Source organism: Anolis carolinensis, chromosome 2 (assembly GCF_035594765.1).
Source record: "Anolis carolinensis isolate JA03-04 chromosome 2, rAnoCar3.1.pri, whole genome shotgun sequence".
Classification (NCBI taxonomy): domain Eukaryota; kingdom Metazoa; phylum Chordata; class Lepidosauria; order Squamata; family Dactyloidae; genus Anolis; species Anolis carolinensis.
This window is the reverse complement of record NC_085842.1, coordinates 203940319-203964548: the sequence shown is the minus strand read 5'-3', so window position 1 is coordinate 203964548 and position 24230 is coordinate 203940319. Positions and strand designations below refer to the sequence as shown.

At 41.9% G+C, this 24230-nt stretch overlaps 1 protein-coding gene across 1 annotated transcript; it reads right to left on the bottom strand.

Annotated features, from left to right (window-relative positions):
- Window positions 1-6613: 6613 nt before the first annotated feature.
- On the bottom strand, window positions 6614-23717 carry nans (N-acetylneuraminate synthase). Its single transcript, XM_003223339.4, has 6 exons — window positions 23504-23717; window positions 16727-16942; window positions 15512-15611; window positions 14707-14861; window positions 12770-13036; window positions 6614-8557 (listed from the first exon to the last, which is right to left on the bottom strand). Exons 1-6 carry the CDS (start codon window positions 23633-23635, stop codon window positions 8348-8350), a joined length of 1080 nt encoding a protein of 359 aa, XP_003223387.2. The 5' UTR covers window positions 23636-23717; the 3' UTR covers window positions 6614-8347.
- Between the last annotated feature and the right edge of the window lie 513 nt (window positions 23718-24230).

The window sequence follows — 24230 nt, the reverse complement described above, 5'->3', positions numbered from 1 at the left end:
GACTCAGGAGCATTGATAAAGGACCTTTCCTGTGTTGCTCTCACTAGATACCAAAAAAAAATCTTTATTAATATTGGTTTTGCAGCCTGTTCAGTGGTTCTGCCTCCCCAATCTCCAACTCTTTCAATGACCAAGTGAACAGCAGTGGCACTTTAACTTATGCTTTTCACTCGGAGGCATGTATACTTGCTAGTATGGCATTTAAGTACTTTGAACAGCAATAGAGCTATTATTTATGTTTTCACACTGTGAAATTGTGTGCTTGCAGGTATTGATGCGGTTTGAATGCCAGTGACATTTTTATTTATGCTTTTGCACTCTAAATCCTGCATGCTTGCAGGCATTTGAGCGGTTTTATTGCCGTCTTCCCCATCGAGCCTTTTAAAATCTGATTGAGCATGGAACACTTCTCTGTCCGCATCCACCTCAATAATATTTCCTTTATTTTTATCAAAGTCTCTTGATACTGGCATAATTACTAACAATTTGTGCCCGATAAATGCTAGAATAAATTACTGTAGTGACATAGGGAGTAATTTTCACTTAATGCAGAATACAAAAACAAGGAGAGAGAAGGGATCAATGGATGAACTTGTTTATAATTTTTGCCTTGGTCACCCTGACTCAAGAAATTAACCTTGTGGTCCGTTGATGTTTTCTGAGAATTTATACCAATGCAATTATAAAGACAAGTAGAGTCAGAACAATTTTGCTATTGTCACTTTTAGTGTACAGTACTAAGTTTTTTTTTCAGCCCTGAAGTATCAGCATTCATTGTTAATTATTGAGTTGTGTCTGTGAAACAGTGTGTCTGATCAAGGCCTTGCGGTAGAATCACACATTTGTTTCGCCACTCGCTGTGCCATGTTTTCTGCAACAGTTAACAGCCCATTCGCTCAGTTAAGATGGAGGGCAAATTAAATAATGACATGTATAGTGCGTGTGTTTGGGAGAAAAAATGTCTGGATTCATCCTGAGCAGTGATTCTCAACCTTCCTAATGCTGTGGCACCTTAATACAGTTCCTCATGTTGTGATGACCCCCCCCCCCAACCATAAAATTATTTTCGTTGCTGCTTCATAACTGTCATTTTGCTACTGTTATGAATCATAATGTAAATATCTGATATTCAGGATGTATTTTCATTCACTGGACCAAATTTGGCACAAATACCCAATATACCCAAATTTTAATACTGGCGGGGTTGGAAGGGGGGTGATTTTGTCATTTGGGAGTTGTAGTTGCTGGGATTTATAGTTCACCTACAATCAAAGAACATTCTGAACTCCACCAATGATGGAACTAAACCAAACTTGGCACACAGAACTCACATGACCAACAGAACATACTGCAAGGGTTTGGTGGGCACTGATCTTGAATTTTGGAGTTGTAGTTCATCTGCATCCAGAGAGCACTGTGGACTCAAACAATGGTGGATCTGGACTAAACTTGGCACAAATGTGAACACTGGTGGAGTTTGGGGGAAATAAACCTTGACATTTTGGAGTTGTAGTTGCTGGGATTTATAGTTCACCTACAATCAAAGAGCCCCTTGAACTCCATCAACGACAGAATTGGGCCAAACTTCCCACATAGAACCCACATGACCAATAGAAAATACTGGTCTGTGGTGACATCTCTGACACCCCCTTGCGACCCCCAGGTTGAGAAATGTTGAACTTGAAGAGCTGTCAAATACTATTGGTGAAATTTATGGAGATTTGCTCAACTCTTCTTGTGCATACATAATTATTTGGAAAAAGGGTTTGGTACTCTGAATGTATGTTTGATATCCTGGACAAACAGGAACTCATGGTAATGGAATTATTGAATTAAGCAAATGAGAGAGTAAACTGGGTTGCTGTGAGCTTTCATTGGCTGTATGGCCATGTTCCAGAAGCATTCTCTCCTAAGGTTTCGCCCACAGAGGTTGTGATGTCTGTTGGAAACTAGGCAAGTGGGGTTTATAAATCTGTGGAATGTCCAGGGTGGGAGAAAGAACTCATGTCTGTTGGAGGCAAGTGTGAATATTGCAATTAGCATTGAATGGCCTTGCAGCTTCAAAGCCTGGATGCTTCCTGCCCGGGGAATCCTTTGTTGGGAGGTGTTAGCTGGCCCTGATTGTTTCCTGTCTGGAATTCCCCTCTTTCAACAGAAAGGAAGAAACCATGAAAATGAACAAAATCTGACTACCAGTATTAAAAAGCCTCTAAAATCAGGACAGTAAATAACGAAGAAGACTTAAAAAAAGAGGAAATTCAGGCATGAAACAATCAGGGCCAGCGAACACGTCTCAATAAAGTATTCCCCCAGGCAAGAATCATCCAGACTTTGAAACTGCAAGACTATTCAGTGCTAACAAAGCTAGCCAATTGCAACATGCACACTTGGCTCAAACAGACAAGAGTTCTCTCTCCCACTCTTGACATTTAACAGTTATATAAACCCCACTTGCCTAGTTTCCAACAGACCTTAACAACCTCTGAGGATGCCTGCCAGAGATGTGGGCAAAATGTCAAGACAGAATGTTTCTGGAACATGACCATACATTCCGGAAAACTCACAGCAACCCAGTGATTCCGGCCATGAAAGCCTTCAATAACACATTAAACAAAGTAAAGTTGTTCTGTGTGCCTTGGAAAGTGTCTACTTTATTGCCTAAAAAGTGACTAATGAATGATTCTGTATGATCTGCAATTTCCTTCTGTGTTTTCAGTGAGCGAAGAAAAGTATAAGAGAAACTGGAAAGAACATGCTGCTTGTCACTTTGTAACAAAATTTGAAAAATATTTTGTTCCTAGTTTGAAAGTCTTATTTCCTGTTTAATTGTGCTTTACTTTCTTTGAAAGTAGTTGGTAAACTCCAGAAACTTTGTTTTTGTGGCTGTCATTTTTAACCTTTCATATGCCACTTTTAACCTTTTAATAAACCTTTCCCATGTTTTTATGACAGAACCAACAAGGAAATGGCATTTATAACCCAGGAACAAAGATCGTGTTACATAGTGTGGTGATATTTTTAGTTCCACCCTTTTTCTCTCAGCCTTGCCAACCACCAGAATATGTCCCTCCTGGACAACATTTCTAAAACTATGTTTTGCCCTCCAGTTGATAAATAGGTGGTGTCTCTTTTCTGGTGGCAATCATAACCTATTTGTCTTATAAAAATGTCTATGTATAAGCTTTGTCTTTGGCAAGTCCTCTTGAGCACCACTATGATGAACTTCTCAAACATTAGTTGGACAAGAATGGCCCATTGTAATAACAAGTGAGCTCCAAGCCTACTTCTTAGAAGTCAGGGCACCAAGGGGGCTGTCAGGATTTTCCTCTGACTTTAGAACAGTGGTTCTCAACTTGTGTGTCCACAGATGTTTTGTCTTTCAACTCCCAGAAATCCTAACAGCGGGTAAACTGACTGGGATTTCTGGGAGTTGTAGGCCAAAAACATCTTGGGACCTCAGGTTGAGAACCACTGCTTTAGAAGAAGTAGAAGCAGAAAAAAACAATCTTATTTCTATGAATACCAACTTCTGAAAAGGAAATCGGACAGATTTTATTGTGTTTTCATTTTTTAAAAAACTACTGATATTGTCATTTTTAAGGCAAGCATTAGCAGAATGGCATATTTGTATAGATATTCAATCAAGCACACAGTTGAGGGATTGGGACTGTGTTGGCTCACTCTTCCTGTGATCTCCACACATTTGCCTATACCAGTGGTTCTCAACCTGTGGGTCCCCAGAAATTGTCTGGGATTTCTGGGAGTTGTAGGCCAAAACACCCGGGGACCCACAGGTTGAGAAGCACCCTATACTGTACATAACTCTCAACATCTAGGGCCAAGGCATGTTCTTGGATTTTGCAATGGATTTATTGTATGGTATACTGCAAACTTTATGTGCATAGATGCTTATACAAGTCCAGTTAGAGGGATCAGGAAGAAGACTGGTGAGCTAACATAGTCCTGATAACGCAGTAGAATCTGACATATCCAACCTTTACTTATCCAACGTTCTGGATTATCCAGTGCAGTCTGCCTCCTGCCCGAATCCACAACTGTTTCTCTAGGCAGCAAGGACTGAACTTTTTACAGATTTAACTTCCAACAATGTTGTTACTGTCAGTTCATTTTATGCCATTCCGTCTTTATTTGTAATCATGTTGTAGCCAATGTTTTTGTAGTCAATGTTTTCAATACATTGTGATGTTTTGGTGCTAAATTCGTAAATACAGTAATTACTTCATATCATTACCGTGTATTGAACTGCTTTTTCTTGTAAAATATGATGTTTTGGTGCTTAATTGGAAACATCATAATGTAATTTGACATTTAATACACTTTTCCTCAATCCTTCCTTATTATCCAACATTTTCGCTTATCTGCCAGCCTGTTTATGTTGGATAAGTGAGATTCTACTGTAGTTTATAGCACTGTACTTAAAGCCAATTAATCGGAAGGGAAAACTACCTTTTGGACCCCCGTTTCAAGCATACACATATATCCCTTCATTATTCAAAATCATCAATTCTAAGGCAAGAGTATTTAAGGACCTTTAAAACTGCAGGAAAAAAAATCTAAATCAGTGGTTCTCAACCCGTGGGTCCCCAGGTGTTTTGGCCTACAACTCCCAGAAATCCCAGCTAGTTTACCAGCTGGTAGGATTTCTGGGAGTTGAAGGCCAAAACATTGGGGACCCACAGGTTGAGAACCACTGATCTAGATCATGAATCACAGGCATTTTACAATTGAGAAAATGTACAGAAATTTCACCTACATCCCAATCTACGTATTTCCTCAGCAGTAAACTCAGCCGCTTGCTGCCTAATCATTACGTTTCTGTTTGCTAATTTAGAGTGTGCATATCTAACTCCTATAGCAGTGGTTCTCGACTTGTGGGTCTCCAGATGTTTTGGCCTTCAACTCCCAGAAATCCTAACCGCTGGTAAACTGGCTAGGATTTCTGGGAGTTGTGGGCCAAAACACCTGCGGACCCACAGGTTGAGAACCACTATACTATAGTAAAGCAAGAGGCTGCAAATGTCCAAGGAATACTATTAAAGGGTTCTCTATCAGCCTACTTTCCTACAACATGAAAGTCTTCCTTCATCATCACCTTTTCTTAGTCTTAGGGCACTTCCACACAGGAATATCCAGGCAGAAAATCCCACAATATCTGCTTTGAACTGGAATATCTGATTCCAGATTGCTATATATTCCAGTTCAAAGCAGATAATGTGAGATTTTATTCAGCTGTGTGGAAGGGGCCTTAGTTTCACAACCGTCTCCCTGTGATGTCTCATGGGCCATGTAGTCCTGTTCCTAGTATTATTGTGACAGATGAAGAGGAAAACTTGGGTTTCCCACCGTTTCAGCCAGAATTGGAGCCCTTGCACCTGCAGGATATTTGCCCTCCAGAAGTCAGCCAAACAAGCCTTGAGCAGAAATCTCCCCCTTTTTCTCGCCGAGATTATTATAAACAACAAAGAGGTGCTCAAGAGGCGACTCGCCGGAGCGCTAGGATAGCTGCCAAGCAATTAGCTGATTAAGTCTGTTTCCCTTGGGAAACTTTAGGGAGTCATACATCTGGACACAGAATGGCTTTCGGTTCTGGTTCCCCAGAGAAGTGTTCTTTGGCGGGAAAACGAGATCCTATTTAGGTGTTTGCCCTCGTAGGAACCTTGCGGAGTCAATTCGTCAGCTCGTGGAGTGAGATCGTGTGTGGACTTCGTACTCCAGTTCTCAGCTCCTGAATCAAGTTCCCAGCCCTGCCTTGTTCCACGGATTTCTATGGACTCATTTCTTGTTCCTCGTTTGCCTTGTTTCAAGTTGGACCTTGTTAAGTCTCAAGTCTTGCCTTGCCTTGCGCTTTAAACCACGGACCTTGTCTTTCGGATTCAAGCCTGGTTTTCCATTCCTTCAGATTTACCTTAAGCCTCAAGACTATGGACAGTTCCCCACACTATTGCTTGCCAAATAATGTGTGTTTCGGTGAAGTGGATTATAACTTTGGGCTTTAATATCATATATTGGACATTGTTTTCCTGGACTATATTTGACCGTTCCTGAAAGGTCTATTTCTGAACTATATTCTACACTTGTTTTTATTGACTTTATATATTCCCTTAATAAAGATATTAGATAGATTCTGGCCTCTGCGCGTGGTTATTGGTGCTCTGCAGCCTGGGTCCTGACACTCCCACACTTTGGGATAGTTAAAACTGGACCATGCTTCATTCCAGTATTTTAAAGATCAATACATGGTGTGCCAAAAGTCATGCCCCACTGGCAAAGTATTTTATAATATAAATGTTCACATTGGGTGACATTTTTTTCTAAACACTTTTACTTCCTTTGGAAATCCCCAAGTAACGTTTTCTCACAAAAGTCTTATGTGATGGCTTCCTTTGTGGGTCCCCAGATGTTTTGGCCTACAATTCTCAGAAATCCTAGGAACATTACCAGCTGTTAGGATCTCTGGGAGTTGAAGACCAAAACATCTGGGGATCTACAGGTTGAGAACCACTGCTTTAGATAATCTAAATGGCCTATGAAGGCATGCTTTTTTTTTTTGGCACACCCTGTATGTGGAGGCCTAAATCACAGCTCCGCAATAACTGGTTGCAAATCAATTATTCAGAATGGATTCCATTCGCCAACAATGAAGACATTACATTTCTACTACAACTTTCACCAATAATGAAGACATTACATTTCTACAACTTGACAAAGGATAGCATCATTTTTTGTAGTGCGACAATAACTTTTGGGCAATTTTATAGCAATGGGGTGTGTGGCCTAACATTCAGGTATTGTTTTTCAAAGTAATTGAACACGATCCTAGGAATGACACATTTTAAAGAGCTGCAACATCAACTGCTTTTATGGTCTATGTAATTACAACTGCTTTTTTAAACACTTTCTAAGCTTGTGTCTGGAAGCATTGCTTATAATACTGACCATGTACGTGGCCTTTTGATAATTCGATGTTCAGCTCACGTGCATTTTATTGTGTTGTCAAAGGCTTTCATGGCTGGAATCACTGGGTTGCTGTGAGTTTTTCGAGCTGTATGGCTATGTTCCAGAAGCATTCTCTCCTGATGTTTCATCTACATATATGGCAGGCATTCTCACAACCTCTGAGGGTGCCTGCCATAGATGTGGGTGAAAAATCAAAAGAAGAGGATGCTTCTGGAACATGGCTATACAGCCCAGAAAACTCACAGCAACTCATGCATTTTATTGTTTTCTTTTTAGCCAAATTCCAATTGAAATGGAAAAAAAGAACTGGAAAACTGAATCACAGAGATGTAGTTTATCCAAAAGAAATGCAAATCCCAAGGCTCATTTCCAACTGGCACAAGCAGTCCCTTAATTTTCATCCTGCTTCTCAGCCTTATATGAGCTGAATTGAATGTTAGAAACTCAAAGTGCACATAACATCCAGTGTAGAGACATTCACTATCTGCACTTCTATCCCAACAGAGGCAGCCACTGAAAAGTAGTTTTGCTATTTAGGAAATATGGAGTCTGAAGGACTATACATTCAACCTTTGATATGTGCAGGTTTGACTTTTGTGCATGTGATTATTCATGAATTGTATTAAAATGTTCTCACTAGGAATCTCACTAGACCTTCATTGTGAAATTTTGGTCAACTGTCTAAGCCCTTCAGTCATGCCTAGATTAGATAACACCTTTATAGGAATTACTAGGTTCTGCAATGTGACTCTATGATCTGCTTCCACTGGAAATTGATCATGGAGTCATGTTGGAAGATCCAAAAATTCCTCGAAAAGTGTTCTTTCAGGTAAAAAATAATATCGCAATTGGGGTGCTGTGAGTTTTCCAGGCTGTTTGGCCATGTTCCAGAAGCATTCTTTCCTGATGTTTCACCCACATGTATGGCAGGCATCCTCAAAAGGTTGTGAGGCTGAGGATGCCTGCCATAGATGTGGGCAAAACATCAGGAGAGAATGCTTCTGGAACATGGCCATACAGCCTGGAAAACTCACAGCAATACAGCAATTTCTTTCTTTACAGTTTTTCAGGTCAATGTTCCCCTAAAGCCACTGAATATGAATGACTGGCTGTTTGAGTTTTCTCATCAATAAAGACAATATGATGCTCGTAAAAGAAATGCAACCTTGATCCCTTGCAATTAAAGTCCCTTGTTCAAAATGACCATTGCAAGGGAGCAAAGTTGCATTTCTATATTAGCACTTTTACCTGCCAGGAAGAGAAGGCCCAGCATGGATCACTTCTCCAAGCCTTTTTGTGCCTTAACACAACCATTTCCATATATTGCCACACCATTTTCCATACAACCCCCTTTCAAATACAGTCACGTCTAGCATTTCACTTTTTTCACATGGTTTTCAATGGCATCTTCGACAATGGTTTCGTCTTCCTCAATAGTCACCTTGACTTTCTTTCCAACCAAGTCAAAGATTTCTTCTGGAGGGTATCCTTTGGGTTCCCCCACTTTGACTGTCAGCATGTCTAGAGTGAGCGTTGTTCCTTCTGGGATCCGGACTTTGGCAATTACAGATTTTCCCAACTAAAGAAAGAAAAGATCAAGGTTAGATCAAAGAGTGGTAGTCCTGTTATTACAGGGCCACAAATGGTTCCTTGGAATTAAGACAGACCTGAATAATAGCAGAAAGACCAGTATGGTCACAGTATGGAGAAACACATGGCCTCCAGCTATTGCTGTATTGTACTTTCCGTCATTTTACTGACAGCTATTTGGGTTAGGACTGATGCAAGATGCAATTCAAAATCTGGTCAACCTCATGTGACTCACTATAGGAACAGAGCTGGGCTAGGCCTAAATGCCTGGCTCTCCTTCTGATACTATGTGAGCTTTAGTATCAACACTAAAAATGAAGACTTGATGTTTTCCAATGTTTGAACTCTGGTTCTGGAATGCGCATTCAAAGCACCTCTGATAGATAGTCATCCATCCTCTGTTTAAAAGCCTCCACCAAACTCCGGGGCAGAGAGTTCCACTGCTGAACAGCTCTCACAGTCAGGAAATTATTCCAAATGTTCAGGTGGAATCTCCTTTCATGCAGTTTGAAACCTTTGTTCCGCCTCTTAGTCTCCAGGACAGCAGACAACAAGCCTGCTTCCTTCTCCCTAAGCTTTTCCCTCACATAGTAATACATTGTCCTTATTTATTTATTTATTTATTTATTTATTTACAGTATTTATATTCCGCCCTTCTCACCCCGAAGAGGACTCAGGGCAGATCATATTATATACATATAGGGCAAACATTCAATACCCATAAACACATCGAACCGAGACAGAGACAGACAGACAGACAAACAGACGCAGAGGCAATTTAACCTTCTCCTGAGGGGATGTTCGATTCTGGCCACAGGGGGGAGCAGCTGCTTCATCATCCACTCTGATGGCACTTCCTCACTTCCTCATTCCAACGCTGTAAATTAATTAAACTTGCCTCCCCACTTTTTTTTATAAGTGGTACCTTATTTCCTACTTGATAGATGCAACTATCTTTCAGGTTGCTAGGTCAGCAACGAGCAGGGGCTATATTTTATTTTTAATTGACGGGTGCTCACCCTGCCATGGGCTGGCCTCGAACTCATGACCTCATGGTCAGAGTGATTTATTGCAGCAGCTGCTTACCAGCTTGCGCCACAGCCCGGCCCCTACTCATGGCTCCTCTTAGCCTTCTCGTCTGTAGGCTAATCCCAAGATGATCTAGCCCAGTGGTTCTTGACTTTTGGTCCTCCAGGTGTTTTGGACTTCAGTTCCCACAAAAATAATTGCTTTGTTCCATGGAAGTTATTGTCCACAATTAAATCTTCTCTTAGACCAGGCATGTTGAAAGCGTGCTCAGCTACGTAAATCAGGGTGATTGCTTAGCATATTGTCACTGTGCAGTGGTTCCTACACAGCTACTCTCTTCTCAAGCAACCATGTCATTATGGAGCATTTGCTAAGATCTTCTTCATCCCACCATCAGCAGTCACCAGTGAAGGAGAAAAGATGGTGTGGAGACATCTCATGGGATCATGCCTTTATCCCAGACCCGCCTTGTAGGAACTAGGGAGAGGGCCTTCTCTGCTGTGGCCCCCCATTTATGGAACTCATTGCCCATTGAAATCAGGCAAGCCCCCACTCTTTCAGACTTTAGGAAAGATCTAAAAACATGGCTCTTCCGATGTGCTTTCGGAGAGTAACTGTTACATGCTTTTGTTACGCCCCCATTATATATCCTCTAGACTGTCTGCTATCTTTTTCCTTAGTTCCCTGTGGTTTTATTCTTATCCTTTTTCTTATCCTTTTCTCACCCCGAGTTTTAACTGAGTGTTAGTGCGGCCTGCCCTGTTATATTGCTCTTTGGATTTTGTGTTGTACTGTATATGATTCTTTATTGTATTGTTGTAACTGTATTATGATATGTTGTTTTTATATTGTGTTATATTGTATTTTTCCCGGGCATGGCCCCATGTAAGCCGCCCCGAGTCCCCATTGGGGAGATGGTGGCGGGGTATAAATAAAGTTTTATTATTATTATTATTATTATCATCCAAGATGACACATTCTTGCATGGTTTTCAGTTTATCAGAGTACAATGATGATGTAAAAATCAGGTTTATGGTTTATCAGAGTGTAAACCATCGCATAATAGTTGCCATCATGAAATAGTCACACCCCCAGTTTTGGGGGTGGCAAAATTGGTATTTTTGTGGTCCCTGGAATAATAATCACAGAGCAATTTGGGGCTGATTCCCCCTTTCCTCCTACAAAGACAAGGCGGTTTTAAAAACCTGGAGCAGAAGGCTCTGGAACTTGGATTTCCCCTCCTTCTTCAAAAGAGCTCAATTTCAGCTTTTTAAAACTGCCTTGCATTCAGAGAAAGAAGGAAGGGATAGTGAATCTTTCTCCCTCCCAGGCAAAGCAGTTTAAAAAAACAAACAAACAAACAAACAAAAACAGAGCTGTTTGTTTGGCTCCAGATCATTCCTTCTCCTCCAAATGTCTCAGAGGTAGGGCAGTATTTTTTTAAACCCAGAAACTGGAGAATCGGGCAGAATTTTTTTCATTGCATTAGTCGCACCCCTTTATTTAAAAACTCTTGGATAGCCAGTGTTGCCCGGGTTATTTGAAAAAGTCAGTTTTTAATAAGATTGAGGATTAACTACAACACATATCATGCCAGGTGAACCCCGAGAAACTCCATCAGTACTTAAAGTTTGTTATGTTGGATAAGTTTGCTCAGAATGCATCATTGGTAGGGTTCAGTGTGCTCTCTGGAAGTAGAGTGACTGACTCCCACTATAGTCAGTCAGTCCTCTCAAACTCCTTCAAGTAGTGGAGTCAGTCATGGGGTTTCTGTGTGAAGTTTGGTCCAGGTCCATCATCTGTGGAGATCAATTTCTCTGACTGTAGTAAAAGGTAAAGGTTTCCCCTGACATTAAGTCCAGTCGTGACCGACTCTGGGGGTTGGTGCTCATCTCCATTTCTAAGCCAAAGAGCCGGCGTTGTCCATAGACAAATCCAGGTCATGTGGCTGGCATGACTGGCATGATTACCTTCCCGCCGGAGTGATACCTATTGATCTACTCACATTTGCATGTTTTTGAACTGCTAGGTTGGCAGGAGCTAGGGCTAACAGCTGGGGCTCATTCTGCTCCCGGGATTTGAACCTGGGACCTTATGGTCGGCAAGTTCAGCAGCTCAGCGCTTTAACACACTGTGCCACCTGGGGCCCTTCTTTGACTGTAGGTAAACTATAACTATCAGAAAGGAAGGTTAGCTCCCCCCAAACCCTCCAGTAACCAAATTTTGGCATTTCAGGTATGTGTTCAGAGTTCAGCACTCTGAATTCCACCAAGGATTGACCTGGAACTAACTTGACCAGTTTTAGGAACTTTGGCTCTGGAATGCACATTCAAATCACCTCCGATAGATGGTCATCCAGCCTCTGCTTAAAAGCCTCCAAAGGAGCCACAGAACCCCCATGACAAAATAAATACTGGCAGTTTTTAGAGGGATTTATAGGAGTTGTAAGTCACCTACATCCAGAGTGCACTATGAACCCAAACAATGATGGATCTGGACCAAACTTGGCATGCATACCCAATATGCCCAAATTTGAATACTGGTGGATTTTGAGAGGAATTGGCCTGGACATTGTGGAGTTGTAGGTACAGGGATTTATAGTTCACCTGCAATCAATGAGCTCCCTCAACTCCACCAAAGATGGAATTGGACCAAACTTGGTACACAGAGCAAAAATACTGGAAGTCTTCACCTTGATTTAGATCTGAACCAAATTTGGCACACATACCTGATATGTCGAAATTTGATTACTGGTGGGTTTGGATGGAACTGACTTTCCTTTCTGAGAGTTGTAGTTCACCCACAACCAGAGAAACGTTGACCTCCACCGATGATGGACCTGGACCAAACTTGGTACACAGATCCCCCATGACTAACTCACCCTACTGGAGGATTTTGAGGGGACTGACTCCCCATCATGGGAGTTGTAGTTCACCCTAAAGCCAGAGAGCACACTGAACCCCACCGATGAGGCATCTAGAGCAAACGTATCCAACATAACAAACTTTAAGTACTGGTGGAGTTTCTGGGGGTTAACCTGGCATGATGTCAGTTGTAGTTAGTCCACAGCCTTATGCATTTTGTAAAATTAAAAAAATTACTTTTTCAAATAATCCGGGCAATGCCGGGTACCCAGGCTAGTTCATAATAAATGATCCACAAGAGCAGTTACCTTCTCATTGCAGGCAACTTCACAGGGCAAGAGTTGCTTGACCGTTGACCCCATAGCCTTCTCCACCATGCGGATGCTTTTCACCAGATCTGCCAATTCACTGGGCTCCAAGGAGGCCTGATGATCGCTTCCTTTCCAGGTCTTGTCCAGTGTAATATGGCGCTCCAGCACTTTAGCTCCCATTGCAACTGCTGCAACAGAAATGGCTATGCCTGTCTCATGGCCGGAATAGCCAATAGGAATATCTGGGAAGACTGACTGATATTTCTAGAGAGACAAAAGAGTGGAAAGAGGTGATAACAGATTACCACCTTATTGACAAATAAGATATAGAGAGCAACTGTTACAACACAAGAAGAAATGGTTCTGTTGTGTCTACTATTCACATTAATCTACAGGAGCCTCCAGTGGCAGCTCCAGCTCCCCATGCAGGGACATGAGAGAAGCCTCCCACAAGGATGGTAAAACATCAAACATCCTGGCATCACCTGGGCAACGTCCTTGCAGACGGCCAATTCTCTCACACTAGAAGCGACTTGTAGTTTCTCAAATTGCTCCTGATACGAAAATAGTATCCTCCTGCTGTCCTGACAAAACTTTTGATAACCCAGTGAGGGAAAAATAAAGAGCCACAGACAAAACTGAAGACGCATGTCTGAATACATTGGTTCACGTACATGAACAGCTGCACTTTTTCTGAGGTCAAGCAAAAGTGATGAGCACAAATAAACCCTACCAGCTAGTTCCATGCAATTTTTTTTTTTTGCAATCTTACATGATGCCTGCTGTGCCTGTGGCCCTATTCCTCTTGCTACCAGTACATGGACAAGATGTCAGCCTGTGTTTACTCTTAGAGGAACTAGTCCAGCTTCTCTTGATGTTTATTTTTACCCTGCCTTTCTTCAGATATAGAGACTAATGGCAATAAGCATAAAACAATGCTAATTAAAACAATATGAGTACATTAAAACATAAATATAAAACTTTAAAAACAATAAATCACTTAAAATTATTAAAACCATTAAAGATGAAAATATATTACAATTCCAAGCCCACTCCAAAATCCCAATCATAACATCTCCAGGGGCCCACAAAAGGCCAGCAGAGATGGGGCCATCTTGGTCTCTCTTGGGAGGGAGTTCCAGAGTCTAGGAGCAGCCACCAAAAAGCTCATACCATGTTCTCTCCAAATGAGCCTTAGACAGTGGCAGGACAGAGAAGAAGTGTTCTGATAAGTTCGTAAAGAGAGATATGGTCCTTCATATGTGTTGCTCTACTCCAGTGGTTCCCAATCTTTTTTTTTGATTAGGGACCACTCTCCAACATTAGTACCAAATAGGTTACAAAGCAGTATTTGGTCAGTTTTAGATTCGATTTGGTTATTTGGCATGCTGATTCAGAAAACTGCATTGGATAAACCACATCAGCTCTGGTTTCTGTTACAGAACATATGCCATCCCTTAGTTGCCATCTGCTCGCCCACAGAAAACCATATTTAATAATCTAGAGCTGATGTGGCCTAGCCAATACAATTTTCTAAATCAGCACCCCAAATAACCCCAGGAACAGGCCTAAAAACAAAAACACCAAGGAGCGCCCGCTTCCAGTAGCCACATGGAATGGCTCTGCTTGCGGGGGGGAGGGGGGGGGGGAGAAGCAGCAGTCAGGAGGCTTGCTGTCATGCCTTTCGTGGGTAGTCAGCCTCTCCCCTCCCATTATCCCTGTTGCCTCGGCACTATAAGAGAATTTTGCAAGACCAGTCACTCTCGTTGTAATGGTGTAGTAATGATGAGGCTGCAGACCATATTTTAATTCTTGGGGACCACTGATGGTCCACGGACCACAGGTTGGGAACCACTGCTCTACTCAATAATGGAAAGCAGAAACAAAGGCATTGGCATAGGGCAACTGCTACGATGTCCCCATCCTTCACTGACCGTTATGATACGAAGGTTGACGTCTTCAGGATGAAGAGGGTAAGCACTTGTACATTGCAGGAAACAGAAGTTTGGGTTGATGGGCTTCACCAGATTGTAAACCTGCTGCATTGTGCTCATAGACTGCATCCCGCTGGAAATCACCATTGGACGGCCTAGAGGGGAAAACCAACACTATCTTCAATTTTCCCAATGTAGCAATCTTTCATTCTGTGCCAAGTGAGCTTCCAACCAACATCCCTAGCACTGTCATCACCACTAGCAGAATGCAGAGTGAGGCACAAGCACAGAACATGAAAAATGTTCTATTCCTGGTTGAAAAGTGTCATTCCTGTTTAATTGTGCAGTACTCAATTTGAAAGTGGTTGTTATATTCCAGAAACTTCGTTTTTGTGGCTGTCACAAACTATGTCAAATTGGTTGAGACTCAATGAGATATTCATTAAAAAAAGTATAGCAAAATGTGCTGCTGATTTTCCACAAAACAAATTTTTTTGCAGCTTAATAAACTTTTTCCATGTTTTTATGATAGAACCAATTAGTAAATTATATTTATAACCCAGGAACAAAAATCATGTCACACCATGTTATAATTAAATATCAGGACTCGGGGAAGCCAGCAGCATTTTCGGTGGTGGCTTATGATTTATACTGTCATGCTTATTTTGATCTAAGTACAAGAAATGGAGAGTTATTATTCAAGTACAGTAAATTGTGTTTTATTCCCTTGTAACTAAATGAGGTATCTGTGTAAATTAGAGTTGCAACACTTGCTAATAATAATTCATTCTTCCCTTAAAAGTACCTTTTTTGGCTGTCTTTTCCAAGTATGGGAAATTGTTGGTGTCTCCAGATCCTACTTTAAAAAATGGAACATCCAGTTCATGAAGAAATTCTACAGCCATCTGTGAAAAGAAGTGTTTTAAATTAAAATTCCAAATTAACATTCCATTCATCTGTAAATTTAATAATCATAGACACATCAGTTTTCAATGCCAATTTGCCCACTGTAAATATAAATAATGTAAAGGAAATCCCACATTATCTGAGTGTGGACTCAGATAACCCAGGTCAAAGCAGATATTGTGGGATTTTCTATCTTGATATTCTGGGATATAGCGCTGTGTGGAAGGGCGCTGGGTTATCTGAACCCACACTGCCATATAATCCAGTTCTATGTGGATTTTAAACAGTTGTGCAGAAGGGGCGAAAGCTTGCTGCTTCAGAGTAATATCCGTGATCTGGTAAAGCCAAACCTGCACTGTCATTTGCATATATCAGATTTCTATATGCAATTCTAGCTTTTTTTACCTGCCCATATAAATGTTTCAGTTTCTCTCCTTATCAATGTTGGCAAATTAGAACATGAAGAAAAACAGAGATAACAGCAACCACATCATTGAGGAGGCAAATGTTTGCTTTTGTTAGCAAATACTTTTAGATATCTAGAGGTTGGTGAGGAAGGGGCGCCTGGCATCCTGTATCTATGGAATCAATGATTCCAATTACCTTTATCAACATCTGATAAAATAGGTCCTCCCTAGATGTTTTGTGCATCCCCCAGCAAGACACCATAGTATTCTTGGGCTGGAAAGCCTTCATTTCAATAAGGTTTCCTTCAAAGTTAGGCTTTGAAGCTGCAAAGCCATTCAATGCTAATCAAGCTAGCCAGTTGCAACATTTACATTTGCCTCCAACAGACAAGAGTTCTTTCTTCCATCCTGGACATTATTCCACAGATATATAAACCTCACTTGCCTAGTTTCCAACAGACCTCACAACCTCTGAGGATGCCTGCCATAGATGTGAGTGAAACATCAGAACAGACTGCTTCGGAAACATGGCCACATGGCCATACAGTCTGGAAAACTCACAGCAACCCAGATTTACTATTGTCCACGATTTCGTGTAGTCATGCAAAGTCAGGATTCTATCCCTTGCAGATACGGGGGGTTATACTGTACTTTGAAGAACCGCCTGTGTATGAGGTACTGTGTGACAGAGCCTATATCTCACTTACTTCATCCATTCCTGAGGCTGTAAAGAAAATGCCAATCTCCTTGGCATAGCGCTGGAGTTCCCGGTACTGGTCGTGGCTGAACTCCAAGTGGCGTTTGTGCTCTCCGTAGGTTTTTCCCCATGAGTGTTTGGATGTGTATGGCTTCTCCAATGCCTTCCTGTTGAATTTGTGTTCGAGCTCACTTTTTTGGAACTTGGCACAATCCGCTCCACACTCCTGTCAAGAGAAAACACACTGCAAGACTATCACAAGGCTATATCATCACATGGCCCGTTGGTCCTCCCCCAGTGGACTCATTTGAGTTGATCAGATTAGGGGAAAATAACAGTGAGTCCTCTGATCTCAAAAGGAAACACATTTCTTGTGGAATAACCTCTGAACGTAAGCCTACTTTATCAGGTATGTGACCACAACTCCACTACCTAGTATGAGAAATAAGAGGATAGTTCAGAAAAAAGGACCTTTCCCATCAATCCAATACAGAATCAATTAAGGCAGAGCTTTCCAAACATTTCATGTTGGTGACAAGCTTCTTAGACATGCACAGCAGGTTAAACACCATTCGGGCTTTAGCACAACAGGTTAAACACCAGCTGCAGTAAATCTTGTCAATCCAAGGTTGACAGGGTGAGCTCCTGGCCTTTAGCCCAGCTTCTGCCAACCTAGCAGTTCCAAAGCAAAAAAAAGTACGGTAAGTAGATAAATAAGTACCGCTTAAAAGTAGGGGAGGTATTTTAAAGCACCCCTAATGGAAAAATGCCAGTGATCGACCAAAAAAGGAAGAAGTTTACAAACAAAAAGCGACAGCACCCCCCCCCCCACCCCCCACCCCCACAAATGGGCTGGAACCGAGCACAAACCTCTGAGATGCCGAGGATGGGAAAAACCTATATATACCTCCTTCCATGTACAATTGTCTATTTTGTCTGTGTATAAAACGGCACTGAGTGTTTGCCGTATATGTATGTTCTGTGATCTGCCCTGAGTCCCATTTTAAAAAAAAATTTTCACAACACAGTATTTCAGTTTTAAAAGCAAGCTGGAGTTTAAATCAACCCCTTAGAAGAGTTTCATTCATTCTATCTTACATTATTATATATAATAATATAATATTTAAGTTTCATATAGTGTAATCTTTATGGCATAAATGAGGTTTGGACATTTTTCCTGTATACTTCATATGTACTACAGCTGAACCTGTATAGTTTCCTTCCTCTATAGCCGCTCCACATGGATCATCATAAGCATCATTGTCAAAAAAATTTATAGCCCAGCCTATAGCCCAGGATCTGAACCCAGGTCCCTTCTACACTGTCATATATTCCAGAGATATATATATATATATTCACATTATTTGCTTTGAAGTAGATTATATGAGTCTACACTGTCATACAATCAAGTTCAAAGCAGATAATCTGAATTTTATATGGCAGTATAGAGAGGACCTAAATAGTCAGCATTGTAGTCAATGGTGAGGAATACTTGAAGCTTTTGCTCAACAAAATCATGAGAGTCTCAAGGACATTGCCCAGGAGACACCTGGAAGTTTGATGTCTCACCATCCTTGTGGGAGGCTTCTCTCATGTCCCCACATGGAGAGCTGGAGCTGACAGAGGGATCTCACCCACTCTCCCCGGATTCCAACTGCCAACCTGTTAGTCAGCAGTCCTGCCGGCACAAGGGTTTAACTCTCTGCGCCACCGAGGGCTCCATTATATTTATGAAGGGAATTCAGCAATTTAAAGGCTCTAGTAACCAGGGTTTTGGGATAGTGATCAAATCAAGCATCATCTGCAAGGAGAGGAATCGTTTCAACTCCTAGACATGTGTCATTAAATTATAAGCAATCCCAAAACGGGAATCATTCAATCTCAGGGCTTCCTAATAATTCACAATTTTTTCCACACTTAAATCTTCCACTCACCAAACTTCCTGGCCAGTTTTGAACAATCATCGTTTCCATCCAGTACTTTCCTCCCCTGAGCTTGGCTTTTGCTATAAATATAGTTCTTCTCTCTCTATTTCCTTTTCAGCAGAAAGCAAAACATGTGACAGATTAATGTTGCTTTAAAGTTCTGGGTTTCAAGGCTTTCTTAGTCTGTTCTTTGTTCTTAGATGACATTAATACATTACCTCCTATGCCTGAACAGCTGCTCTCTAGAGATGTGTGCAAAATTCGTTTCCTTTGTGCTATCGTTTTGTTTTGTCCAAGAGGCAAGCGTGCTTGCTTTCGTTTTCCTTTCATTTGGGCCCCGTAACAATAAGCAGGTACTGACAGAGGGCTGCTTTCCCATTACAGCTGATGTGTACCAATGGGTGTTAATAATATTAATATAAATAACGATAGTTACTCTGGTACCCTACGCTAAGTCTGAGAGAGGTCTGCTTCCCCATGACATCTGATGTGTAGCAATGGGTGTTAATATTAATATTGATAACAATAGTTATTCTGGGACGCTACCTAGAAGTGACTGGCTTGACCTTGAAGGAACTGGTGGTGGCATGGCCGACCGGAAGCTCTGGCGTGGGCTGGTCCATGAGGTCAAGAAGAGTTGGAAGCAACTGAATGAATAAACAAGAACAAACTGAGACTGAGAGAGGAGTGCTTCCCCACTACATCTGATGTGTACCAATGGGTCTTAATATTAATAACAATAGTTATTCTGACACCTTAAGCTGAGTCTGAGAGAGGGCCGCTTCCCCATGATAGCTGATGTGTGCCAATGAGTGTTAATAATAATATTATAATATTATTAATAACAATAGTACTCTGGGGAAGACCCAAATGTTTTAAAAGTTGGTGGGCTAAAAGCGGTCAAAATGCCCTCCATGTGTGGCAATTTTCAACCCTTTAGCCCAAAAACCGAGCAAGGGGGGGGGGAGCCTCAGAAGCCCTCCTATTGCAGCCAATGGTCTGAAAATTTTCGTTTTTTTCATAAGTCTGACAAAAATTCTGTTCATTTAGGCGCCCCATTTTCGTTAGCGGAAACAAATACAAAAATGAGACGAAACTACATAAAACTAATAGCAATTCCACACAAAAGCACAACACTACTGCTCTCTAGTAATTCTGTCAACTTTACTGGGTTCATTCCCAACCCCTATTTAATGTCTTGTGCAGCTAATGAGGTTTTAAAAATTATTAAAGTTTCTGATCATACAATTGATTTCATCTAGTGAATTTAGCCATGAAAAAGCATCACATAGTCATATTCTTGAATACTGATATTAACAATTAGATAAACATATTTCAAGCACAGATTTGCACATTATCTGCGTTGATCTGGATTATATGAGTTTACACTGCCATATAATCCAGTTCAAAGCAGATAGTCTGGATTTTATATGGCAGTGTAGAAGGGCCCATAGTTAAATAAGACACATCATTTAGTTTTGCCACACTTTCTCAGTCTCAGAGGAAGATAACGGCAAACCCCCTCTGAATAAATCCTGCCGAGAAAGCCCTGCTATAGAACTGTTGTGGGGTCACGTCAGTTGGAAACAATATGAAAACATCAAAAAAAGAAAGAATAAAAGAAAGCGAAAATAAAAGGAGGGAATTTGGGCAGATGTTGCTTGTTACCTGACTGCATAAGAAGCAACAGCGGCTGAAAATTTCCTTTTCGACAAAACCAGGAATTATAGAAGAGCCCGCTCCAGTTTTTATTCTGACAATACATGTCTTTGTACCTTCAAATTGCATGTAATTTAAAGCCACCCTGTGAATTTCATAGGGTTTTCTTAGGCAAGGAATACTCCAGCCCCTTCAACACAGCCAGATAATCCAGGGCCCTTTATAAACAGATGAATTAAATCTCACTTTATCTGTTTTGAACTGGATTATATGGCAGTGTGGATTCATAAAATCAATTCAAAGCAAATATTGTGGGAGTCCTGGGGTCCACCACACTGCCATATAATCCAGTTCAGTGTGGATTTTATACAGCTGTGTAGAAGGGGTCTAAATCTACACTGCTGTATAATCCAGTTCAGGGGTCCCCAAACTTTTTAAACAGGGGGCCAGTTCACGATCCTTTGGACCGTTGGAGGGCCGGACTATAGTTGGCCACCGAGCAATAATAATAATAATAATAATAATAATAATAATAATAATAATAATAATAAAGAGGGTTGAAAGAGACTCCTTGGGCCATTTAGTCCAATCCCCTTCTGCCTTTGTACACCAAAAGCACAAGCAAAGCACCCCTGACAGATGGCCATCCAGTCTCAATGTTTATTATTAATAATAATAATAATAATAATGAGGGTTGGAAGAGACCCCTTGGGCCATTTAGTCCAATCCCCTTCTGCCTTTGTGCACCGAAAGCACAAGCAAAGCACCCCTGACAGATGGCCACCCAGCCTCAATGTTAATAATAATAATAATAATAATAATAATAATAATAATAAAATAATAATAATGTGATTTTGTGATACGAAATCCAGCATATCTATCTTGTTTGCTGTGTCATACAATATAATAATAACAATAATAATAAGGGTTGTAAGAGAAGAAGAGACCCCTTGGGTCATTTAGTCCAATCCCCTTCTGCCCTTGTGCCATGGGGGCCGGATAAATAGCTTCGATGGGCCGCATCTGGCCCCCGGGCCTTAGTTTGGGGACCCCTGATCCAGTTCAAAGCAGATAGTCTGGATTTTATATGACTGGCCTCAGATGGGGTTTTGCCAGGTCCTCCCTCTGAAATACAGCCTACAGCACTGGGTATTTATTTGCTGGCGGTCTCCCATCCAAGAACTAACCATGGTTGACCCAGCTCAGCTTCCCAGATCAGACAGGATATTGTACTTTGAGAGCATATTGCCTACCCAATGTACTTAATCTTTGACAAGGAAGTTTTGCCAATCCCTTCTTCTGAAATATATATAGCCTACAGCACCAGGTACCCATGTGGTGGCCTCCCATCCAAATACAAACCAGGGCTGACCCAGCTTAGCTTCCCAGATCAGACAGGATCCAGTGCTTTGAGGGCATATTGACCATCCCATGGACTTCATCTCTGACAAGGAAGATTTGCAGATTCCTTCTTATAAAATACTAGCAGTGCCCGGCCACGCGTTGCTGTGGCGAAGTATGGTGGTATGGGAAATAAAGTATTGAGGAATTGGTGGTAGTTAAGATAAAGGGTAAAGGTTTTCCCCTGACATTAAGTCCATTATAAATGGGTTATATAGCTGTGTGGAAGGGCCTTGAGTCTACAGTGCCATATAATCCAGTTAAAATCAGATAATCTGTATTTTATAGGCAGTGTGGAAGAGGCCTAAGTGAGGCCTAACTCTGCCTGTCCCCTGGGCTGAGTGGGTTGCTAGGAGACCAAGTGGGCGGAACTTAGCCATCTAACTGGCAGCAATTGGATAAAAACAATTCTTCCTCTCCCTCTAATTAGGACTTTATTTTTCTTTTCTTTTTGTTGTATGAACGTAGAGGCATGGATGAGGGGTTGTGCTGCCAAGTTTGGTGTTTCTGGAATGTGTAGCTTTGTTCTAGGCCAAAATTTCATTACCCTTTTATATATATAGATATATACAGCCTATAGCACCTGATATCTATACGGTGGCCACCCATCCAAATACTAACCAGGGCTGACCTAGCTTAGCTTCCCAGATCAGACAGGATCTAGTGCTTTGAGAGCATATTGGTCACTCGAAATGCAGATGTCTATAATCTACAGGGGTTTTTTTTGTTTTTTGTTTTCGTGTCAGGAGCAACCGGAGTTGCTTCTGGAGTGAGAGAATTGGCCGTCTGCAAGGACGTTGCCCAGGGGACGCCCGGATGTTTTGATGTTTTACCATCCTTGTGGGAGGCTTCTCTCATGTCCCCGCATGGAGCTGGAGCTGATAGAAGGGAGCTCATCCGCACTCTCCCCGGGTGGGATTCGAACCTGGCAGCTTTCAGGTCAGCAACCCAACCTTCAAGTTACGAGGCTTTTATCCCCTTGGCCACCGGGGGCTCCTATAATCTACAGTGAAACGTAAAAAGGAAAGTATGGCATATAATGTGTGAGTACTACGTTGGTAATGTAATATTATCTTCTATATAAACAACTTTTAGTGGCACTTGTTATACAAGCTGCAAAAGAAGGGGATTATGGTGTCGTATTAACATCAATCTAAACTGGATTTGACTAGAAACAGTGGTAGATCATAGCCCTCTGGAATCTCTTACGTTTACTAGTAGTATATATTGCAATAAATACTTTACTTAAGGTATCCACTACTTGTATTCTCATTCACTACATTAGTATAGTTCTTAACATAAAGGAATACACTTGGCAACACGTGCAAAGGTATTATGGAAAATCTATTCCTATTTATAGTTTAAGTGTCAGTTATGTCAAATAGAAATCAAAACCAGATAAAGATTCACAGCATATTGGTCACCCCATGGGCTTGAATGTTTTCTTTGGCAAGGAAGTGTTGCCAATTCCTTCTTCTAAAATACAGCCTACAGAACTGGGCATTTGTTGGCGGTCTCCCATCCAAACACGAACCAGGGCTGACCCAAGTTAGCTTTCCAGATCAGAAGGGGGGTATTTAGAACTGACACCTGAATTAAAGGCAACGCCACTTCACAGCCTCTTCCTTTCCCAAGCAAAGGCCAGGCAAAAAGATGCTGTAAAGCCCAGGATCCCATAGCATTGAGCTGTGGCAGTTAATGTGGTGCCAAACTGCATCAGTCCCACAGTGCAGACACACCCATTGTGCTCCCAGCAGAAAGAGAAACCCAGCTCTGCTTCCCCAATCCTCCTCCCCGCCCACCTTAGCCACGCGGATCATCTTCTTGGCGATCTCCAGGTCGCCCTGGTGGTTCTGACCGATCTCGGCGATGATGAAGCAGGGATTCTCCCCTCCGATCCGCCGCCCGGGGCACAGCTCTATTTCCAGCGGCATCGCGGCAACCCCAAAACCAAGAAGCCTCCTCCAACCGAGACCTCACTGCGCATGAGGAGGACTGAGCGATGTTTCCCCCACCCAGCGGCGAGAGGGCCGGCGCGCCGTAACCAATCAAAAGCGAGCCGGAGCCGCTCAGCCAATCAACGCCCTGAAGCTTGGAACGTTCGTGCTGGGACCAGACGGTGGCGCCGTCGCTTTAGTCTTGGCCCAGCTGCGGTCGAAAGAGGAAGCTGTGTGTCGGCCTCACCTTCTTCAGTGAGGCCTTCAGCCGCTGCCTAAGCTAACGCCCAGACTAGGCTTTCGACAACGTTTCGGTCAGTTTTCGCTCTTCCTTTAGCGACGTGGCATTTTCTATGGCTTAAAGGTGTATTCTTAGTCGAGACACCTCTTGTTGCCACATAAACACACATTGTCCTCTTCTAGGCAAACCCTTATGGGCTCAATGCTATGTAATCCTGGGAGTTGTAGTTTTGTGAGGCACCAACACTCTGGCAGAGAAGGCTAAAGACCTAGTGAAACTAAAAGGGCCCCTTTAGGCCCCTTCCACACAGCTGAATAAAATCCCACATTTTCTGCTTTGAATTGGAATATA